The sequence below is a fragment of the Takifugu flavidus genome, chromosome 20, assembly GCF_003711565.1.
Source record: "Takifugu flavidus isolate HTHZ2018 chromosome 20, ASM371156v2, whole genome shotgun sequence".
NCBI classification, from domain to species: domain Eukaryota; kingdom Metazoa; phylum Chordata; class Actinopteri; order Tetraodontiformes; family Tetraodontidae; genus Takifugu; species Takifugu flavidus.
This window is the reverse complement of record NC_079539.1, coordinates 8,625,338-8,645,912: the sequence shown is the minus strand read 5'-3', so window position 1 is coordinate 8,645,912 and position 20,575 is coordinate 8,625,338. Positions and strand designations below refer to the sequence as shown.

Sequence of the window (20,575 nt, the reverse complement as noted above, 5' to 3'; positions counted from 1 at the left end):
TTTCAGTTGTCACAATAGTGAGAAAAAGATGAAAAAAAAGGGAGGGGAACCAAAATTTGACCTTTCCTTTATGGTCAATCCATTTATCCCAGCAATCAACCAAGCAATAAAAATGAATAGTTTAGTGCAGATCATGCTCCAGTGGTGCAGGAATGTGTTGAGAAAAAAAAAAAAAAAAACACTGTCAAGTATTTGCATTCTACAGTGTATTTTGTGTATTTCAATTTGTAAGACTATTGCAAAAGAAGGGTATCCATTAGCTGAACAATTTTATTGGCACCACATTAAAACATCTTAAAAACTTTGAGTTTTTGTTTTTCATTATTTTGCTGTTAAATGCAGGAAGCAGGCTTTACTCGCCCCAAATATTGCTGTTTTACTATTCAGTGGAGACCCATTTTGAGTAATGTTCTGTTCAGCATTAATCTACTTTCAGGGCCATTTTAATAAAGTGGCTTTCAGAAGCTTAGTTGGGTAAACTGCAAAACATTAAAATCTATATTAAAACCTTGACTTTAAAAAGTAATGAGTAGTATCTGAAAACGACTTTAGTTTCTTTAAAATAATATCAGTATTCTTCAGCAATGATGAGAGGAAACAGTTTGTATGAATTCTTAGTATAACATGTGTTGGGAGCAGATTGCTGCTATTAAACATACATCAAAGACATCAAAAATACCTGTCTTTGAAACAGGGAACTACTGTGTGTTTACCTCCACTGGTATTCCCACTTGTGCATAGTTTAATTGTTTATTTAATGACTTTATGTTTCAACTTTGCTTTACTAATAAAGCATTGTGGGAAAAAAATCTTGTAAAACAATCCTGTAAAACATTAGGCAGTCTATTATATCAATGATTTTAGAATAAAAAAGACAGAAATTGTCATCCAGTTCTGATGCAACCTGCATTAAAAATTCAAAGGCCCATTTCCCCTCTTAAATGCATCTTTAAAAGGCGGCTGGGGTCCTGAAGAAGGAGAGCGCTGCCAAATAAGTGCCCTGGCCTTTCCAGTAGGGGCTTTAGTGTTAATTATGATTCTGTTTGTTACTCCTGCTTGAGCTGTTTCTCAAACCACAATGAGCAGGAGTCCTGGGAATCACTTCTTTTGTATTTGGTAGGTGAAGTCTGACTCCAGCACCACGGTCAGCGCACTGTCGCCTCCCTCACAGTCTTTGGGAGCCTTCACAGCAACAGACGTCAGTCTGTTTTGGGCAACTTGTGAGGACCTTTATCACATTATTCTGCCGTACCATGTTCCAGTGTTTAAAATGCCAGAGATGCATTAACTGACTCCTGAAAACTGGCTACTTTTCAGAGAGTGTGAGGCGCATAATTCAAACACTCAAAGCTGTTAATTCATGCCTTAAATTGGGGCCAAATGGATCAAATGTGGATGTGATATGCTGGACAAACTCACGGGTCGCCGTCTCACCAGAAGAGGGCATTCCGATTCTGCGTGACAAAGTTGCCATGGCGGGCAGACGTGATTAACAATGCCGTCGTGCCGGATTTCAACCCCAACAAGCCGGAGAATGAAAGGGACATTTGGAGGAAAGCGGCGATAATTTGGATATCTGAGCTTTCGTCTTTTCACGAACATCGGTGGATAACGGAGCGGGCACTTCTCGCCTGTGCGCCATGCGCGGATGAGACTGAGCATCCTTCAGCAACAGAATCGCAGCGGCTGAGTTAGGAGAAGGAATCGGAGGGTTGTTTCAGACGTTCGTGGAAACCAAGTCCTGCTTCCCCCCTCCTCCTCCTTTGTGTAATCGTATTTGTGAAGTTGCGGTGGGATTTTCGTGATTTTTTTTCAGTCCCCCGATTCTCGGTGCGCATGTTAGACTGACATGAATTACTTGGATGTGGCTCGGTTACTGCCTGCACCCACTGCAGTCCTCTTTTTAGCTGTAACTTGAAAAGAAAGAACGATTCCCTTCGCGCGAAGATACGGACAGCGCGCTCTAAAACTGGATATTGTGATTTATTTATTTTTTTGAAAACCTTGTTGGTTCTTTTTTTTCGAATCTGGAGTTGCACCATAAGGACATTTCGCACCCTTTCTGGTGCACTTTCGTGATGCAGAACTGAATCGGATAGCGCAACCAGGTCCGGGAGAGAAAAGGAGCAGGTGCGCGTTGGAGTCAGCGGCTGCGCGGAGAAACCGAGCCGGTGGATTAGGACGGTACCTGACTGTGCCGAGCGCGTCATGCGGACACGGACGTCGCGCACAAATCGCCATTAAAACCTGTAGGCTGGAGCTGACAGAGACGCGGATATGGGTAAGTTACGGGAATCTTATCTCCAGATCTTCTTATTTATTTATCTATTTTTGTTTGTTGATTTGCGCGTGGGTTGTTTCTCATGCGTCAGCTTGGCTCCTTTCTGAAAACCTTTGGTTCTGGACTTGAAAAAAGCAATGATTTTTTTTTTCCCCCAAATAGCACCGTTGTGTGCGTGCGTTTTACAGGTGATTTGGTGAGCTTGGGGATTGTGAATCCCGCACTGTAGCCTGTTACTCGCAGACCTGCACTCCCCTCAAACGGCAGTTTTTATTTATTTTTTTCCCCAAAGCATTTCCCTCAGAAATCACGATCCAAGAGAGAGAGAGAGAGTTTTTAATCTGCCATTAAGCGATCTGGCCATCTCCCCCACCCTGAGCGACTGGTTAGAGTGGGCTGCCTCGCTGACATGGACCGAAATGCTAATCACAGCAAATCTTGGAAGGCAGTCAACTTTATAAAAGCGTGGTCGCGCATAATCATCGATCGCTCCTTGATCTGCACGCAAGACGCCCATGGTCCAGTTGGAGACCGGCACTAACGCCACCACGCAACTCCTGTGGACTGACCGCCCGCGCTCGGATTATGCTTGGTGATTCTCATTCAGGAAAGTAGTCGTGCCCCGCACCTGCTTTGAAGAGAGGATCCAAACTGTGCGCTTCATGTGCACCAGCGCAGTTCTCCACAAATACCGGGTTGAATACGTGTTTGTTTTGATGCGCGTTGTTGCGTTTTTCAGGGTAAATGTCAGTGAGATATGATCAGAATATCCCCTTCATTCCCCTGGCGTGTTTCCTCTAACACAGGTTAGACACATCCATCAGTTACACTCTCATAACCCACCCACGCACCCGCTCTCCCTGCTCTCCCTTCACTCTCCCACTCCGTTGAAATGTGCTTACTTTTAGCCCCATTTCAGGCAAAAGATGCAAACAAAAGGTTTATCCCAGCCCTGGTCATATCTTTCATTTGTCTTTGGACCGACATGCGGACGGCCAAGTTCACTTGCGGTACTGTGTCATGGAGAGTGATATACGGACCATGTGGGATGCTGCACCACATCAATATAAACTGCACAGGCACACGGCGCTATACAGTACAGCCTGCTGGACTTCACACGGAATTTATGTGCCGCAAAGCAACAGGATGTGCTAAATTAAAGGACCTGGAACTGCCGATCCAACCTGTCTGAGGGCACCAGAGGTGCAGCGATTTTGCTGCTGTTCGTCCAGGTGCATGCACCAGCCTGCAACTGCTGTCATCCGTGAAGCCTCATGCAATTATTTGCAGATTATATGGTGCTGTAGTCCATGCGTAATCCACTGGTGCAGCTGACGAGGGTGCTTTTCATTAACAGCATGCAGTGCACTTATGTTTCATGGACCGTATCATTGGAGATCTGCCTTGCAGAGAGAGGACAGTCAGACAGGGGTTATTGAAAAGTGGTGAAGGAGAAGGATTCATGTGTTTATACACCCCTCACCTTCTTATAAAACAGGAGTGTTTTATGATGTTTATTTTGACCAATCACTCTGCTCTGCCTTATTAACGAAGGCGGTAGCTTTGGAATTATTTTATTTTAAAAACCTCAGTTGACTAAAGTAGCCCTCGTGTCCCCATCCTCTGCTGCCTCTTTAGCAGCTGATGTGCATCATTGTTAATTCCAGCAAAGGATGTGGAGGGGGTCATCAGGTGCACCTCAAAGGGGATATCCTTGAATAAGTGTTTGTTTTCTGAAGGGGAAAACATCCATTTTCTATTCTGTCTACTGCTCTTAGAGTTCAGGGTTGTTGGAGCTGCGTTTGTTGAGATCTGGGCAGAGGAAGCCGTGTAAGGTTTGCCAATCACAATATATATGACAATAAAAACAAACGCCAATCTAAGGAAAATGATGACTAAAATACATTTGGTTATAAGGACAGTTATGTAAGATTGTCTAAATAGACTTTATGTTAAAACTGGTAAAAGCAGAGCTCTAAAATTGGCAGGAAATACATCTTTTTCACCGTTTCGAGGTTAATTTAAACATAACACCCACACTGAAATGGCCCACAGTGTTTATCGGATCATGGTAGAACACAACCAGCTAGCATGCACACTAGCCGGTGCGCTCTGCATACTATTTGCAATTATCAGGGGAAATCTGGAGGCGATCCAGATCACAATTATTCAAGGTCCACCAGGACTTAAACACTATTGTCAACATTGGAAGTAGACTAATGCAGACCAGTAGATGATACAGCAGAATAGCTGAGTCCCGCTGAAATCAGATGGATGGTTTTTGGATTTATTTGTATACCCGGAACCCAACTGCAACACCAAAATCAATTGCAGCTTAAAGAGCTCAACAAACTGCAACTTGAGAAATGAGCCATTTATTAAAACACCAAAAAGCAAAAGTGCATCCCTCTGAGAACAAACGCTGTCAACACAAGCTAGTAAACCTGCTGCAGACGAGCAAAGACACCACGCCTCGGAAGAAAGGCTGCAGATGATGGAGAGTATTTGTCACACATCAGTTTTTCCTTCCATGAGTGCATTTGGTTGTAATCTCTTTATCTAAACAGAAAATGTTGCATGGAGTGACTATTTTGTCCTATAGCACGTCAGGAACATTAACATCACTATTCAGAAACCATAGCAACAACTCAGAGTCGCTCTCCAGAGATATTACTTATTTCCTGTATTTGCAGTGTGCATCTTTGTTGCATTTTAATGTTTCCTGGCATATTTATCTACATTGCTGTAAGGGTCAACAATGTGTTTGGGCATTTCATAGGTTGCAGTGCACGACCCATTAAAGTGTCCTGATTGGCTCATTCCTGATTTTTCCGGCGTTGCATCTAAAAAAATGTAGCGACTGAAGCTATAGTGAGATCAGCTGAAGCAAAATTTAACAGTACCGAAGCTCCCTCTTCGGTACTGTTTGTGTAACTGAAGTTTGGCCATGAAGGATTGTAGCCACAGTGATCATGGTTTTCCTAGTTTGACAACTTTATTAGGAAGCTTTTGTCCTAATCACGCCAGAAAAGTTTTATCAGCACTTAAGAATAAGAAGTTCTCCTGCCTGCAGCCCTGCTGTCTGATTGGTTCATCTCAAGTTCCACCATCCCCCTCTGTGTGGAACTGTTACCAACAAGGCAAAATTGACAGTGTCTGTGACAATAGTCCCCTGGGCGCTTTTCTATGTTTCACCCTAATCAGCGCTACATATACACGACAGCCACACCGGGACACAATGTTTTCCAACTCCAGCCAGAATGAGCCAGACTTGGCAGGCCTTGCCATCATCTCAAAGATAATTGGGGACTAATAGGATGGCTAAGGCAGCTATGGGGACATCGACCCTCATGTGGCTGTCCGGTCTCCATGCGTCGACAAGGCTGAGGCTGGTAGCATTTTTTTTGTCAATGACAGGCAGCAAATAGCAATGAGCCACTTGTGTGCACTCAAAGTGCACCAGTTAGCGAGTCCATTTGCCAAGTTATTAAGCTACATTTGGTTTTATTTTAGGTCAGCAGTAAAGTGCACTCACTCTCTCGCTAGGGTTGAGAGGCAGAAATGGTTATCTTTCTTGGCCCGAGGATTACAGGATTGTCTACTGTATAGCTAAACATGACACAGTTACCTTTGGAGCAGACATGGTCAAACAGATGACCACAGAGGGACCACAGTCATCCATCAAGACCAGCGCGAACGATAAAATCAAGAAAAATGATCATACTAATAGTTGATTGGTTAATGAGAGATTGGTGGACCGTTACAGAAAAAATGTAAGGCTTTGCATTATAGCGCCATCTTGATGGCTCCATCTTACAAATGCTCCCAACAGCAGCTCGAGAAAGGAGCAAGAAGCTGTTCCTGTAAATCACCGCAGCAAAAGAACAGTAATGGTGAGAGGCACATCGGGTATGAGATAATAGAGACGCAAACCGATGAGTGACATCTCAGAGGGCGACTTGTGTTCCTTTGCGAATAAGATTAGAGGAGTGGCAGAGAAGAAGTTGGCTTACAGAGGTATTAGCACACGGAGCGCTCATTAAACCACGTAGAGTGTCACTGAGGGGAGAGAGGTGTCTCGTGAGGCACACACAATCTGAAAGCGATGACAGTCACTTCTAATAAAGCAAGCCTATTATACACAAGGGAAATAAAACCAATAGGAGGTTATTTCAACATCCTCCTGGGACTCAAGACAGGCGCAACATGTAAAACAGCCAATGGAATCCGTTAGCCAGTCGTGGGGTTTGTCAATTAAATTTGTATATTTGCACCACACGTGGGGTTGTTTTTGCCTTTGTGGCTGTTTTGCTTTATGTTTAACTTGAAAACAAGGGAGATGCATGGAGATATACTGCATCTTGTGATCACCAGAAACATTCTCCGAATGTATCACAAATGTGGGATCCAGGATGGAGAAAAGTGATTGATGTGTGTGCTGGTATAATCAATAGCCAGCACAAAATATTAGTACTGTTTCCTGATTCCCACCATCTGTAAGGAATGATGAAAGATTCTCTGGAAAACAAACACTGAGTGTGTCTCTTTTGCCCTTGTTCTCTCTCTCTCTCTCACACACACACACACACACACACATTGTTACACACATACAGACACACATTTTAACCCGTATGGGATATGCAGATGCTTGGTAAGGAGGGAAGCAGTTATGTTAGATCCCGTATGCTGAGCGAGGCCTCTCAGCTGCTGAAATCTCAAAATTATTTCTGCCAAATCCCCCAGGGATTATTGAATATAATAGAAAAGTGAAATTTTACAGCGGTCTTATAGTGCATGGCCCAGAGATTGCTTACTTTAGCTAAAGCTAATCACTCTTTGTGTGGAATATCCATTTTATTAGGTTGCTGCCAGTCAAAAAGTACTTAATTAATACTGATTAGACTATGGCGATCCAGACACATTTTATTGTGTCTCCCCTACCACAACCCAGGCCAACCCATAACCCCCCCCCCCCCACACACACACACACACACACACACACACACTCACATACCATTGCCTCTTGGGGAAATCAATGTATCTTAATGACATATCATTAGCAGCTCGGTAAAGGGGACCGATTTTAATGGAAACAACTTTGTCTTCCTCACCTTAAACCAGTGATTGATAAGGCGGGAGGCTGCCAAACCCTTTTACTCACTTTTCAATTTGAAACCGAGCCCCTACCCACGGTGCAGCTCTGCAGGCTCGCGGTTTGATTTGAACCTGCGGAAAACACAGGCGATGATTCACGCGCGCCTCGTCCGTCTTTGGTTCAGTTAAGCATAAAATGGCTGGAGTCTTCACTGGAATGCCCCTGGGATCGCATATGCAACCGGCACGCTTTTGAATGATAATTTGCTGCGTGCTGTCTGCTTTTCACATTTTTCTCCCACAATTGCTGCATTGATGGTTGTGAATAACTCAATAGAAATACAGATACAGACAAATAAGTGACTGAGGAATATAGAATTTTCCTGGCATTTTTACCACATAAATTAATTGATTAAAGCAGTATCGGTCAGTTAATTAAAGGTAATAACTAGCAACCATAAAATGAGCTCATTTGAACACTTAATTTAAATATCTTTGGAGTAAGCATTGTACCTCTACCTTGATTTATGAAACACTTTACTCACAACATAAAAAAAACATTGAATTTAAATATAACATTTTAGACTGTCAGTTACTGTGAAACCTTTTAATTGTATCTATTTAGTTTGCAAAACTATTATTGCAGCCTCAAACAAGGCCTCAAGTAAGCAAAGCCTCAGGCAAAGATTTTAATTTCTGTTTAGTAAGATGAAGCACACAGCATCTTTTCCGACTTTACTCATAAGCTGTAAAAAGTTAGCACTTAATATGCAAAAGTCTAATTTCTCTTTCTTTTTCCTCCAAATACAGGCTCTACTCTGCGGCGTCACTGGCTAGTGATCCAAATCCTGATGCAGGTGTGGCTGGCGGCGAATCCATCTTTAAGTGAACGTCCGTGCCCAAAGAGCTGTCGCTGTGATGGGAAAATTGTTTACTGTGAATCAAGCGCCTTTCGAGACGTTCCGAAGAACCTCTCGGGAGGCTGCGAGGGTTTGTCTTTGAGGTACAACAGCCTCGTCAGTCTTCGCGCAGGACAGTTTGTGGGCCTCAACCATCTCATCTGGCTCTACCTGGACCACAACTACATCACGTCTGTGGATGGGATGGCTTTCCAAGGGGTCAGGCGGCTCAAAGAACTGATCCTGAGTTCCAACAAAATCACGTCACTTCACAACACGACATTCCACCCTGTCCCCAATTTGCGTAATCTGGACTTGTCATACAACAAGCTGCAAGCCTTGCAGCCTGGCCAGTTTCAGGGTCTTCGGAAGCTTCTCAGCCTTCATATTCGCTCCAACTCTCTAAAAATCGTTCCAATGCGTCTTTTCCAAGACTGCAGAAATTTGGAATTCCTCGATCTCGGTTACAACCGCCTCCGCAGTATTACTCGGAATGCCTTTTCTGGGCTAGTCAAGCTTACTGAGCTGCATCTGGAGCACAACCAGTTCTCAAAGATAAATTTCTCTCACTTTCCCCGTCTCTATAATTTGCGGGCACTTTACCTGCAGTGGAATCGCATTAGATCAATGAGCCAAGGTCTGACCTGGACCTGGGCCTCCATCCAGAAACTGGATCTGTCCGGGAATGATCTGACAGAAATCGACGCAGCAGTTTACCAATGCTTACCCAATCTGCAGACCTTAAATCTGGATTCCAACAAGTTGACTAATGTCTCTCAAGAGGTTGTTGATGCCTGGATCTCCTTGACCACGATCAGTCTCGCTGGGAATGTTTGGGATTGTGGCCCTGCTATTTGTCCTCTGGTGGCCTGGCTGCGAAACTTCCGAGGTCCCAAAGAAACAACCATGATCTGCGCCTCCCCCAAGAAGGCCCAAGGAGAGAAAGTGATGGATGCTGTCGATGCTTTTGGTGTTTGCCAAACTGATTCAGCAGCAACTCTCACCGTTAGCATCACCCCGACACAGTCCAGACTTCCGGCGCAAACTGAACAACACCCGATCATTCTGACTTCACCGACTCGTACCAGAAAGGGAGGAGAGGGATCTGTGCAAGGACCCACATCGCCAGCTATCACTCGCCCTGTAGTGCCCCCATCGGAGCAAGACTTGGAACCCGTGTCCTTCCACAAGATCGTGGCTGGAAGCGTTGCCCTTTTTCTATCAGTCGCTATGATCCTGCTAGTGATTTACGTGTCCTGGAAGCGCTATCCCAGCAGCGTCAAACAACTGCAAGAGCACTCAGCAGCAGCCCGCAAACGCCGCAAGAAAGCTAGAGAGACGGAACAAACCCTCAGCTCTCCACTGCAGGAGTACTATGTGGACTACAAGCCCACCAATTCCGAGGCCATGGACGTGCTTGTCAACGGAACTGGACCCTGCACCTACACGATCTCAGGCTCCCGAGAATGCGAGGTATGACCCACATCACCGCCACTCCTCCTATACAAAACTCTGTCCACAGCAAGACGACCAGAGGTAATTATTATCACCTCTTGAATCGATAATAGGTCTGATACTTGATTACTCAACACTGCACAGCATATTCTGTAAAAAAAAAAAGAAGAATGTGTGACTATGGATTATCATTAAATAAAGGTTTTCTGGTCCCGTTATGCATAACAAGCAGCCTTTTGTTCACAGAGATGTTATTGATTATAAGCCTAATCTCTGTTGAAATGCAAATGTTTGCTTTGTTGCAGAATTGTCAGGAAATTCAGATAAAGGGACTGATTACATTTCCCGAGTGACAGCAGCGTAGATGTTTCGATGGAGTTTGGACATTTTTCAGTCATCTGAGCATTATTTACTTTCATTGCAAAGTTTGTCTTTCATGTGAGTCTGATGAGCCGTAGCGGGTGAGGTAAACAACGGAAGGCTGGGAAGAATTTGAATGCTGAATATTTTTGCAAACACTCACAAAGATAAACCAAATGCTTTTCATTGGGATTGTTAGAACCTAGGCTAAGTTGTTTGAAAGCTCTGAGCGTCCCAGCAGCATTTCCCTTTGAATTTTCTATATTTCACACAAAAGCCAGAGTCTTGCTTCCCATTCCCTTTCGGAGCAAGGCATGCCGGGTGGCTGCAGTGTTGCAACTTTTGCCAGAAAGACGGCAAGATCCTCAGAGGCGAAAAAAACAGACATTTAACTGCTGTAGCATGGCATATACAGTATGTTCTGCTAAGACTTGGTATTGCACGTAGTTGCAAGACAGGAGTTACAACAATGATGACTTCAACTTGATGGTAGGCAGAGCCTATAACAACGCACAGCACAAAGAAGACTCTGAAACTTACATTAAGGGAGTGGACGAGGTCGACAGTGACTGGTAACCCAAGGATGACCCTCGGGCAAAGATGAGTCTGGGAGAACCGCATAAGAAACACTCCTGTCATCAAACAGCCATAAATGCACGTGATTATCACCCCCCTCTTCCTGTTTTCACGTGACCAACCCACTCACGCTAGGACTTAGCTTTGAAATCCAGGCTTTTCATGGCAGGGATTTTTCTGGCGCGCTCCCTTGGAGTAAAGACAGTGAGGAGGAGGAATCCTCCCTTCACCTTTTCCTTTTTTTGTCATTCCTGTGTGTGTCTCGTCCCCAACATTCCCCAAAAAAGTCACCACTTTGATTGTATCGCCACCACCTTCTTTCTGCGCTAACTGTTTAAATGAGAAAGTGAGAATTGTGGAACAATATTTAAAGAAATATTTCTACAATGAGTTTCAGTAATCCAGACACAGCAAGCTGTACATGACAGACAAATATTTATTGGCAGATTAGTAATTTTAATTAGCGCGTGACAGCAGCCCACAGAATTCTTAATCAGCATATACAACGGTAATACCTGCACACTGACATTTACAAACATTTTAATGAATGCTCAAATTAGAGTCAGGTAATCTACCCCAAAATTATTCCTCAATCTACTTAATCACTGTCATTAGCGACAAACATGCCTTTTCTCTTGACTTTGAGTTTTTGGAACCAAAGGGAATACACACAGAATACAGATGCAGGACTAGAGGAGCGTGGGAAATCCAGCTCTTTGAACCCAATATGGTATTTTTACTAATACATGTTTTGTCTTTCTTTGTGGTGAAACATTTTGAGTAATTTTGAAGGCGTTCCTGTAATTATCACCGTAAATCCATCAGCATTTCCATCACATTGGTTGCAGGTGTTTACTGGTAATTTTCACTACAGTGCACCTGGAAATCATCTCTATTTATACATGCAAACTGTCAGAACAACACAACAAAATAGGAGCAGTATGCACAGAATATCTTAATATACTCTGAATCAGATATATACGTAGAGGATTTTAGTTCATGTTTAATAGGTTTCATTTGTATATGCAGTCTCTAATCTCATGTTGACTGCTGATTTTCTCAATTCTCAAACAATGAAAAGCTATTATGAGAGGAATTAACCTCTCCAGAGAGGAGATACTGAAACACTGGAGCACTCAAACAAAAAGGAATTGTTTGCATTCCGGTATGTCATGTTCCAGTGGATAAAATATATGGTTATATGTTATTCCCAGCAATCATTCCCGCCCTGGTGTTAGTTGGCTTTGACCACTATCAAACACCTGCTGCACTGATTGTGGGGCTGGGGTTGGGGGGTAGGGAGGAGATTGTATCTATAAAAAAAAGGGTACCGTATTCACTCGGAAGGACTGCAAAGTAAATACATCACTGTGTCTCCAACAGTTTGAGTCAAAAGGGGTCATTTACTGCAGAAAATATTGGATTTCTCCTCAACATTTTATCCAGGCCCAATTGAATTTGTCAATTTAGCTCTGCCTCGTCAATCGGTCAGCAAAATATAGCCCGTTTAGGGACACAAAAAGGGCAAGGACAAAAAAGTCAGGAAATAGGAAATGTGTACGTGTCAGTCCTGTTATCTGCACGCATCAGTCCCAATAAGATACTGTTCAGTTTCTTCCTATTTTAGTCAAGTAAGGCGATAAAGAAGAACGATGAGCGGAGCTGAGCGATCTTTTAAAAATAGGACAAATTGAGTTCCGGCGAGCAAGTATTTGATCCATCTCATATACTCCACCTCCTTATATAAGCTGCTCCTGAAGGGGGAAAGTTGGCAAATGCAGGTAATTTAAATCAGGCCATTAGCCGAACATGTTTTTCATCTCCCAGTGCGGTACAGTATAGTTCTCTCAGCATTGTGTACATTCCTCATAATTAAATCTATGAGAAGAAAGTTCATTAAAAGATGATTCATTAATGAAAATAATGCAGTTGGCAATTAAACAAGAGGGTACGTACACATACACATACAGAAAGGAGGTTAACTATTTATAATCCAGGTTCATTTGCGATGAACTATTTTATTTTAATTACTGATTTGTTTAGGTGTAGCTGACAGTTCTGTGGCCTTCCTCCTTCCATTTTGTGTATTGAGACATCACTGAACGCAGGCATTTCGGCCCCCATCTCATTGTATAACGCTGTAGAACGCAGACAAGAGCGATCAGTCAGCGGTCCGCTAAGTTCATCCCAGACTCCCTTCCCATCTTGTTTCCACATTTTGCTGCACTTCCGAGGACATAAATCACCGGGCAAGAGGGCGCCAGCGGCGGCGCGTGCCGTGTTCTCTCCACCTGGCGGCCCTCGCTGCATCTCCTCCGCCTCAGATCTCATCCTCGCCGAGCGGGAACGGCTCATTCCTCTCGCGTCTCGTCTCTTATTCTGCGCTGTCGCTGGAGCTGACCCCTGACCTCTTCACATGATTGTCCTTTATCAGCAGCCATAGCCACTCGAACACGGCTTTGGTAGCCTTTGATGAATTGCCTGAAAGATGATCCTCATTTCCCTATGTCACCTTAACTTCCGCACCAAAGGGATCATTTCTTTTGCCACTCGCTTTGATCTCATTCCTTTCAAGCTGTACTTCTCTTGCGCTGCTGGCCCTTTTTTTATCAGAGCATCACTTGTCATCAATTTGAATGTGATTTAGTGGGTTCACAATGCAGCGGCAATCATCATTTCCCCTCCATTCCTTTCTTCTTCTCACCTTTTATTTAAAGGAAATTGTACATCTCCATCAGATATAATGCATGTTCCTGACCTTTGCCATCTCTTTTCTCTATTCTCCAACTTAAGTATTATGTGAATTATGTGGAAAAGGGCTAGAAGAAGACTTTTATCAGCGATTCAAAAGTTGTCTCGTTAAAAGAGTTTCTGAATCCCATGAATCCTACAAACACATTTCAGGATCATTATTTCTTGGTGATAGTGAGGCCTTGGTGGTACTACTTTTAACGTTCGGGTCAGAGATTATGATTCAGTTGCTAATTGCATAAAGCAGGTATGCTATCTCTCATTCAATCCTTGTATCTTTTGTCAACATTTAGCATTATGGGAGACGTGCACCTTTCATGAAAGAACGCCTTGTTCTCCTCATCTAATCCTGCCTGCTCCTCCCGGTGCCACACTGCGCCTCCGTGTGATCCACATTTAACGAGCGCATTAGATCACCAATGCAGCAATTACGTTACCTGTAAGGAGGCAGAAAAAGCCTCGCAGTTCTCACACCAGCAAAGCGTGAATGCATCATTAGTAGCAGGGTTGTTGTTTTTCTCTAGCTGGTATACATTTACTGACGCACATGATGAACCTTAATGGTTTACATGTGGATGAAACCATCTCATGCTGCAGTTACTATCATTTATTCCCGGCAGGTTCCCTCACATTCAAAAACACTTTTCGAGGCATTTTTTTTTTTCAGCTTATTGCCTTTTTGAGTCGCCTCACTTGAAACGCTCCTTCCTCAACCTCGACATAATATTCAATCTGCAGCAAATTATGAATGATGCATATGAGAGGGAATTAAATGCTACTTAAAACAACCTCCTCAAAACCGCCCAGGGTAGCCTATGCAGACGTAACTGCGCATGCATAATTGCGGTGATGTGAGCACACGTGGAGATGAGGAGCTAATGATTATGACTTCGTCGCTAACTGGTGGGACGGGGGGAGGGGGGACACCTCCACCAATGTGACGACGCAGCAGACAGATGCGTGGGTCTCTGATCGGAGCTGACAGCCAGCGGATCGGTTTGGATTTGGGCCGCGAAGGCTCTAAAACATCAGCAAACACTGCAGTTTAGCGGGCCAGCGTCCGCCCTGTCCTCAGCCCTCTCACAGTACTCTAAACAGGATCTCTTTTCAGTTTTATTCATTCATTTTATACACAGAATGTTCAGAAACAGTTGCTGATTGCTTCTTTTTTATCTATAATTTCAGTAAACATAAAAAAGGCGGGGTTGAGAACTCTGAAATGACAGTTTTTATTTGGGAATGAGAACGTGTCCTTGGTGTCCTTGCGCTGTATCGTGACAAATCCGTCATGCTGATTTGTCCAGGCTGTTGCTTTTTTGCCATCTCACTTGTTCTCTGAGTGCCTTTTGGCAACGCGTTTGATGACTCCGGTTTTTGTTTCAGCTCAGCGTTCTCGTGGCCCGTTTGTTCCGAGAAATCAGGCAAATCTGTGAATGTGGCATCGCAATTTACTGAAGGGCACAAAGTCAAGAAACGGAATAAGTGAAAGTGTATTTTGAATATGCAGTTATCCTCCTTGACGGAGTCACGCGTGGAACACAACGACAACTCTCCGCCGAGATTGTTGGGAACAGCGTTAAACATGCCAGAACCTTTAACAACAGTGGGCCTGAAGCTCCAACCGATCAAACTCTTCACTGTCAAATGAACTCTTTTGATGTTCATATTGAAGCACTCCACAAAATTTAATGACTGTGCTTACGAGCAGAGTAGCAAAGCGTCCCCCATGCCAACAGCCTTCCAGTCTTCCCATTTCAATACTCATTGTAATTCTTCTAAAGGACAAAAACATATTTTTACACTGTCAAAAAGACCTTTTGCAAACATAAATCCAGTCGTACTACATTATCTAAGGTGGACAAAACAGAAGCAAAGGTCAACCTAGCAAAGGGCAGTTGGATTAATTCCATGTTCTATCATGAAGACATACAGAATAATCAATAAATGTAAGTGTTCAAGGAAGATGCACCATGTGTTATTGCTGAAATTAGATTTTGTGTAATCAGAAATACTAAATAAATATATGCCTTTCAAGTAAACTACGAGCGCTGAGATAGTGAGTTCAGCTCATTTATTATTTGAGTTTCAGAGCATTCCTTCTTTGTAATTGGTTCAAACTTTGCAACTTTAAAGTATCTATCTGCTGTGCGTAATGACTGCCTTTTTTTGTCTTAAGGGCACAGTTAAATAATCCTGGATCTCTTCCAGATATTGACAGCACGAATCAAAGCTCTACCCTTCCGTCACACGCCCCCTATAAAACTTTCCACATCAGAGCGAGCGTGCAGCCGCGGCGCGCCAAGAATATCGAAACATCTCCATCTGAGCAGGATAGATTATTTTCGAAGGGAACCATCCTGCCAACCTTCTTCCTCCTACCTCGCGTGAGGCGCCCATTTGCGAGGCTGCTCCACACTGCGGAAGAGGGAAAGGTTGCTTCTTTTGAATAAAAATATCTCAAATAAAATGTGCGCCACCGCAGGTGAATTCAGACGAGACTGTCGCCTAATTTCTCTTCATTACGGATGCTTTTACTGGAATAAATTGCTGTAACTTTATAAATTAGGTGCATTCTTTCTCCACAGGGGAAATAATTTGTATTTATTTATTTATCATGTCTTTATCTCACCACTGGCCTGCTGGAGTTGAGCAGACCTGCTCACTCTTAGTGAAGCATTATCCACTGAATTGACATAGCCAAAGCATAATTAGCCAGTCTTGCCTGTGAAGCTTAGCTTACTGGTGTACATTTTCCTTTTGAGTAAAATTGGTTTCATAAGAACATTGCGTAAGTTAAATCTCATTGTAAGGAATAACAATGGGTAGCGTAGTTAGACAAGTGTTGTGTTATTAAGACTTGTCATTATACATCTCTGTGGGTGGACAGTTTATTCACGGGTTTTCTACTTTGAATCTGCAAAAGCAAGTTTCTTAACCCCACAGACACAAACGACTGTTTTTACACTGTCCGTTCACACAGAACACATGCAGTTACTCATAAACATACAGTACAATTATCACATGCAATCACACAGCGAGAGGTGGCAGAGTGAGTAATCTACCCCAAATAGGCAGGATTTGCTGAATGGTGCCTCAGCAATGATCTGAAAACGTCTCAGCACCCCTCCTGCTGCGCTTTTTAATTTTTTGTATGGAGTCTGGACTTGAACTAGAAGCCCCCTGACTCCATCCCCCTCCCAACAACAAATAAATGTGCATTTTTATTGTTATATAAATATTTTATGCTATTGTCAGCTGCTGTCTATTTCCTGCATTACGACTTTCATATGAAACTAGTCGGCGGTTTGCAATTACGAAGCCACTTTACACTTACAACATTTATCATAGGAAATGTAACAACCAGTTAAATATACCCAACTAAAGTATCTTAGAAAATATTTCTTGTCTTCTGATTTATCATTTTTATCATATGCCCAAAAATGATAGCAGCGATATACGTATTAGTGACGGTATAGAGGATAAGAAGAATGGTGATGGTGGAATGGGCAGGTTCTGATTCAGGCCACATCAGCAGCAACTATGCTACTTATTTTTTCAATTCTTCGGTCTGTGATGTGGTGGTCCTATGGGTTCCAAGTCAAATAAGACAGGAAGACAGGTGAGCCTGGCCCAGTGGCATGTTTGAAAGGATGGAGGAGACAACAGGCGGACAAGAGAAGCAGTTAGAAAACCAGAGACATCAGGCAGTGGTCCAGACTCGACAGTTAGAGTGGCAGGCACTCGTTCTCACAGACGCAGCTGCCTTTGTCCACGGACAGCTGTCCATCCTCTGATTGGTGATGGCTCTAAGCTGTTTTGAAGTTAGATATTCAATCAAAGGCGAGGTGCAACGGATTGACAGGTGGTCATCTGTCAGATAGGAACTGCAGTGCATCATGGGTGAAAAAAAACAGGACAACTTAGAAAAACTCTCACAGTGCATTAGGTTCCATTTTGAGGCCTTTCTTTGCAGAGCCTCTTTCCTCTGGCTCATCCTATTCCCTCCACTCCCACATCATGAAAATAACAGGTTAAATTCTGGTCAGTGCCCTTAAATAAGAGATCTGGAGCTGGTCACAGCCCCCTGCTCCTCTGTCCAAAGGTCAAGTGTCACCGTATTACCGGGTAGGTGGAAGGGACACCTGGACAGCCGCTGGGTCACCATCACCGAAATGAGGAGAAGCTATTCTGAGGCGCCGGCATTTTGAGGCAGCCTGAGCAGAATCCTGCAGCAGTGTGGGTTCTAAGCAGAATCATAATTTGGCCTTTAACAAGCAGCGCTGCATTTATTAACATAATTATCAACACAAAATGGAACTCCACTATTAATCTTGATAAACCTTTTGCTAATGTTTGCCACATGATTTTTGAATAACAGTTCATTGATTTTTATTCATTTTTAAATCGCTGACTGCACAAAACTCCCTCATCTGTTCCAGTAGTTTGATCAGATATTAAAAAAATTCCTGATTGACTCGTCCTGCCTTTTTATGAACAAGTAACTGTTTAAATGTATCAACATCCTTCAAGGGAGGTCCTCCAGTGGTGCACAGGTGTACTAACTGCACATGCCGCATCTACATGTGCCTGCGATCGGACTAACCTTCACTCGTCTGTATCCCCCGGTAACCTCTCAGAGCCGCTCTCTCCGCCCTGTCAAGAACATACATTATTTTTAGTTAATTACCTGCCGCTCTCGTCCTCCCGCATCTCACTCTGCGGCCTGTGGATGCAGGTTGTCTCCCGCCGCAGGAGAGACGTGAGGCCAAACATGATGGATGATACCTGTCGCGCCCTGGCTCCGTGTGTCCGAGCCCAATAGAACATCACATTCAGCAGGCAGATGTCCCAACCTTTGGTCTGTGCGGCTCCACCGCAAACACGACAACGGCGAGTGACACTTACAGCAAAAGGAAACAAAGGAGAGGAGTTTTTATTCTAGCTTTTCTGGTGTTAAATCAGTCCCATAATGCAACATGCTTTGGCCAACAAATTACTCGGAGACCGTCTCTCACGGCGGTCCCTCTCATCGATTGAATTCACAGGGTAATAAAAACGGAGTATTGACAAAAGTGACAATGGATAGGTTGGGGATTGATTGTGTCATAAGCCTGGTGGGGAATCGTAGGGACCGCGACCCCTCTCTGCATTCACCTGCTGTCCCCGGAAATGTCAGAATGATCACAGATAATGACGATCATAAAAAAGATAAAACGAGAACGAGCACGGGGGCCCACCTGAGTCGTGAATCATCCGACGCCCACCCACAGTTGAAAATCAATGATGATGATGTTAATTTGGAGCGGGCCCATTTACAGAATTCCAAATAAGCGTTTCTGCATTTGGTTGTTTGTTTTGGGATGGTAGGACGTCACGTTAGCATCAATGTGCAGGTGTGACATCTGCAGTATATTAATTTAGCTTACCTGCATTACCTAACAATAACCTTTTATTTTTTTACATATTCTCAAATTATGATTTTTATTTTTACTACTCAACTGTTTTATGATTTCAACTTTTATGTATTTCAATGCTTTTTTCCAGCTCTTGGGTCAAATGTTGTTTTTAAAAGGACTTTCTAACTAAAACTGGATCTGATAGGATAATAAGTCCCTTGTCGTAAGCCTGGTATTGCAACATCCAGAAATGGCCACGTCGAGATATTTTTGTTTTATTTTTTATTTTTTTAAAGCTTGAATGAGAATTTGTGAGAAGAAAAACAAAAACAATGCAGGGCCAGCTTCTCCCACATGCTGTTCCAAGTGGCCTCAGACTCTCAAAATTTGAACAATATTGAACATAACACTTTTGGACTGTTTGTTATAGTGTTTTGGAATAGTCATAAAGTGCACTCAAGGTAGCTTTCCCGTGCAAAAAAACCTAGCTTGTTTTGGCTAAATTCAGGGTCTCAAATCCTCCTGTCGGTTATTCTCTCTTTTCAGTGTTAGTTTGTCGCTGATTGGAGCCGTGACCGTGCAGCCTGCGTGACAATGAATGGGGTCGCTCCTGTACTGCATTTACGACATTCATCTGGAGATGTGATTTACCGGCTGCTCTCAGCAAGTGAGAAGTGTCCTCATAATGTGAACATATACAGTGGGACATCGTCCAAAGTGAGGAGACAGTCACTGTGGAGCCATTGTCCTTCAGCTCCACTCTGATCCAAAGGAAAAGCCTCAACCTAAAGTATAGGTTCTGACCTTAAATGCTATTTTTAGAGCCAAACTACTCCGTTGTTGGCAAAGGATGAATACAGTTCTGCATTTCCCTACACAGCTGAACAGCACAAAAATGAAGGAGTCCCCCCCCAACCTTCACCTTTTCTTTAACTTTTGAAGAATAATGAGGTGCAGAGGAGCAATCAGCATTGGGTTAACTAGATTTGAGTTAACAAATTGGTGTTTTGGACCTATGGCCGCTGTAGCTGATGGTTTTAGAATAATCTGTGCCGCACACATTTGCGCTCAGCTGAGATTAAAGCGGCGGGAGTCTGGTTATCGCTCAAGGGTGAAAGAATTCACCTGAATCAAGAAGCAGAGATTCTACCCACACGCTGCTACAGTTGTCTCAGGGACTGGATTTAGCTAGCGTGCAACAGAAGCAAATCTGCTCCAGGTAACTCACAGAATGTGAGGCCCAATCAGGATTTGCCAGGTGTGGGGGGAGGGGATAGGTTGGTGGTCCTGAAGCGAGGAAGTTGGGGATGGAGAGAAATTGATAGTGGCGTGCAGAGAAAGAGCTCTGCTCAGCTCCCTCTGACCTGAGAGGCATAGCCCCGTTTGATTTAGTGCCAATCAGAGTTTTTAATGTCTGAGCAGTGCATCATAATTTATTAGCATTATCGTAAACTTGTGCCGGGGAGAAGGCGGCAGGGCAACCGTGCTCCCTCTCAGGATGAATTACTTGCTGCAAGTGTCAGTCAGTGTAGGAATGGTGACAGCAACCCCCATCCACACTTGTTGTTTTTTGCCCCCCCCCACCCCCAACCTTTCCACGCGGCGCATCGCAGACGGGCCTTGCAATAAATATTCATCCTGTCATATTACGCCCTAGATGGGGCCAAGGATATGAGGTGAAGGAGAGCTAAAGGCAGGTTTAAATTACATTCTGGACTTGTGGCGGTGGTGTCGTGGTGGGTGGGTTGTTTTTTCTCTTCAGA

At 43.6% G+C, this 20,575-nt stretch overlaps 1 protein-coding gene across 2 annotated transcripts in view; it reads left to right on the top strand.

Annotated features, from left to right (window-relative positions):
* The first annotated feature begins 1,239 nt into the window (after nucleotides 1-1,239).
* The window catches only part of LOC130517141 (leucine-rich repeat transmembrane neuronal protein 4), a 78,669-nt gene continuing 59,333 nt past the window's right edge, over nucleotides 1,240-20,575 (top strand). The window contains exons 1-2 of one of the 2 annotated variants that reach the window (XR_008947645.1): nucleotides 1,240-2,281; nucleotides 8,186-9,810. Coding sequence is in view for 1 of the 2 variants with exons in the window: in XM_057018797.1 (XP_056874777.1) it covers nucleotides 2,278-2,281; nucleotides 8,186-9,747 (1,566 nt within the window). In the remaining variant the exon portion in view is untranslated. The remainder of the gene's footprint in view (nucleotides 2,282-8,185; nucleotides 9,811-20,575) is intronic. The other variant, XM_057018797.1, reaches the window with a different exon arrangement.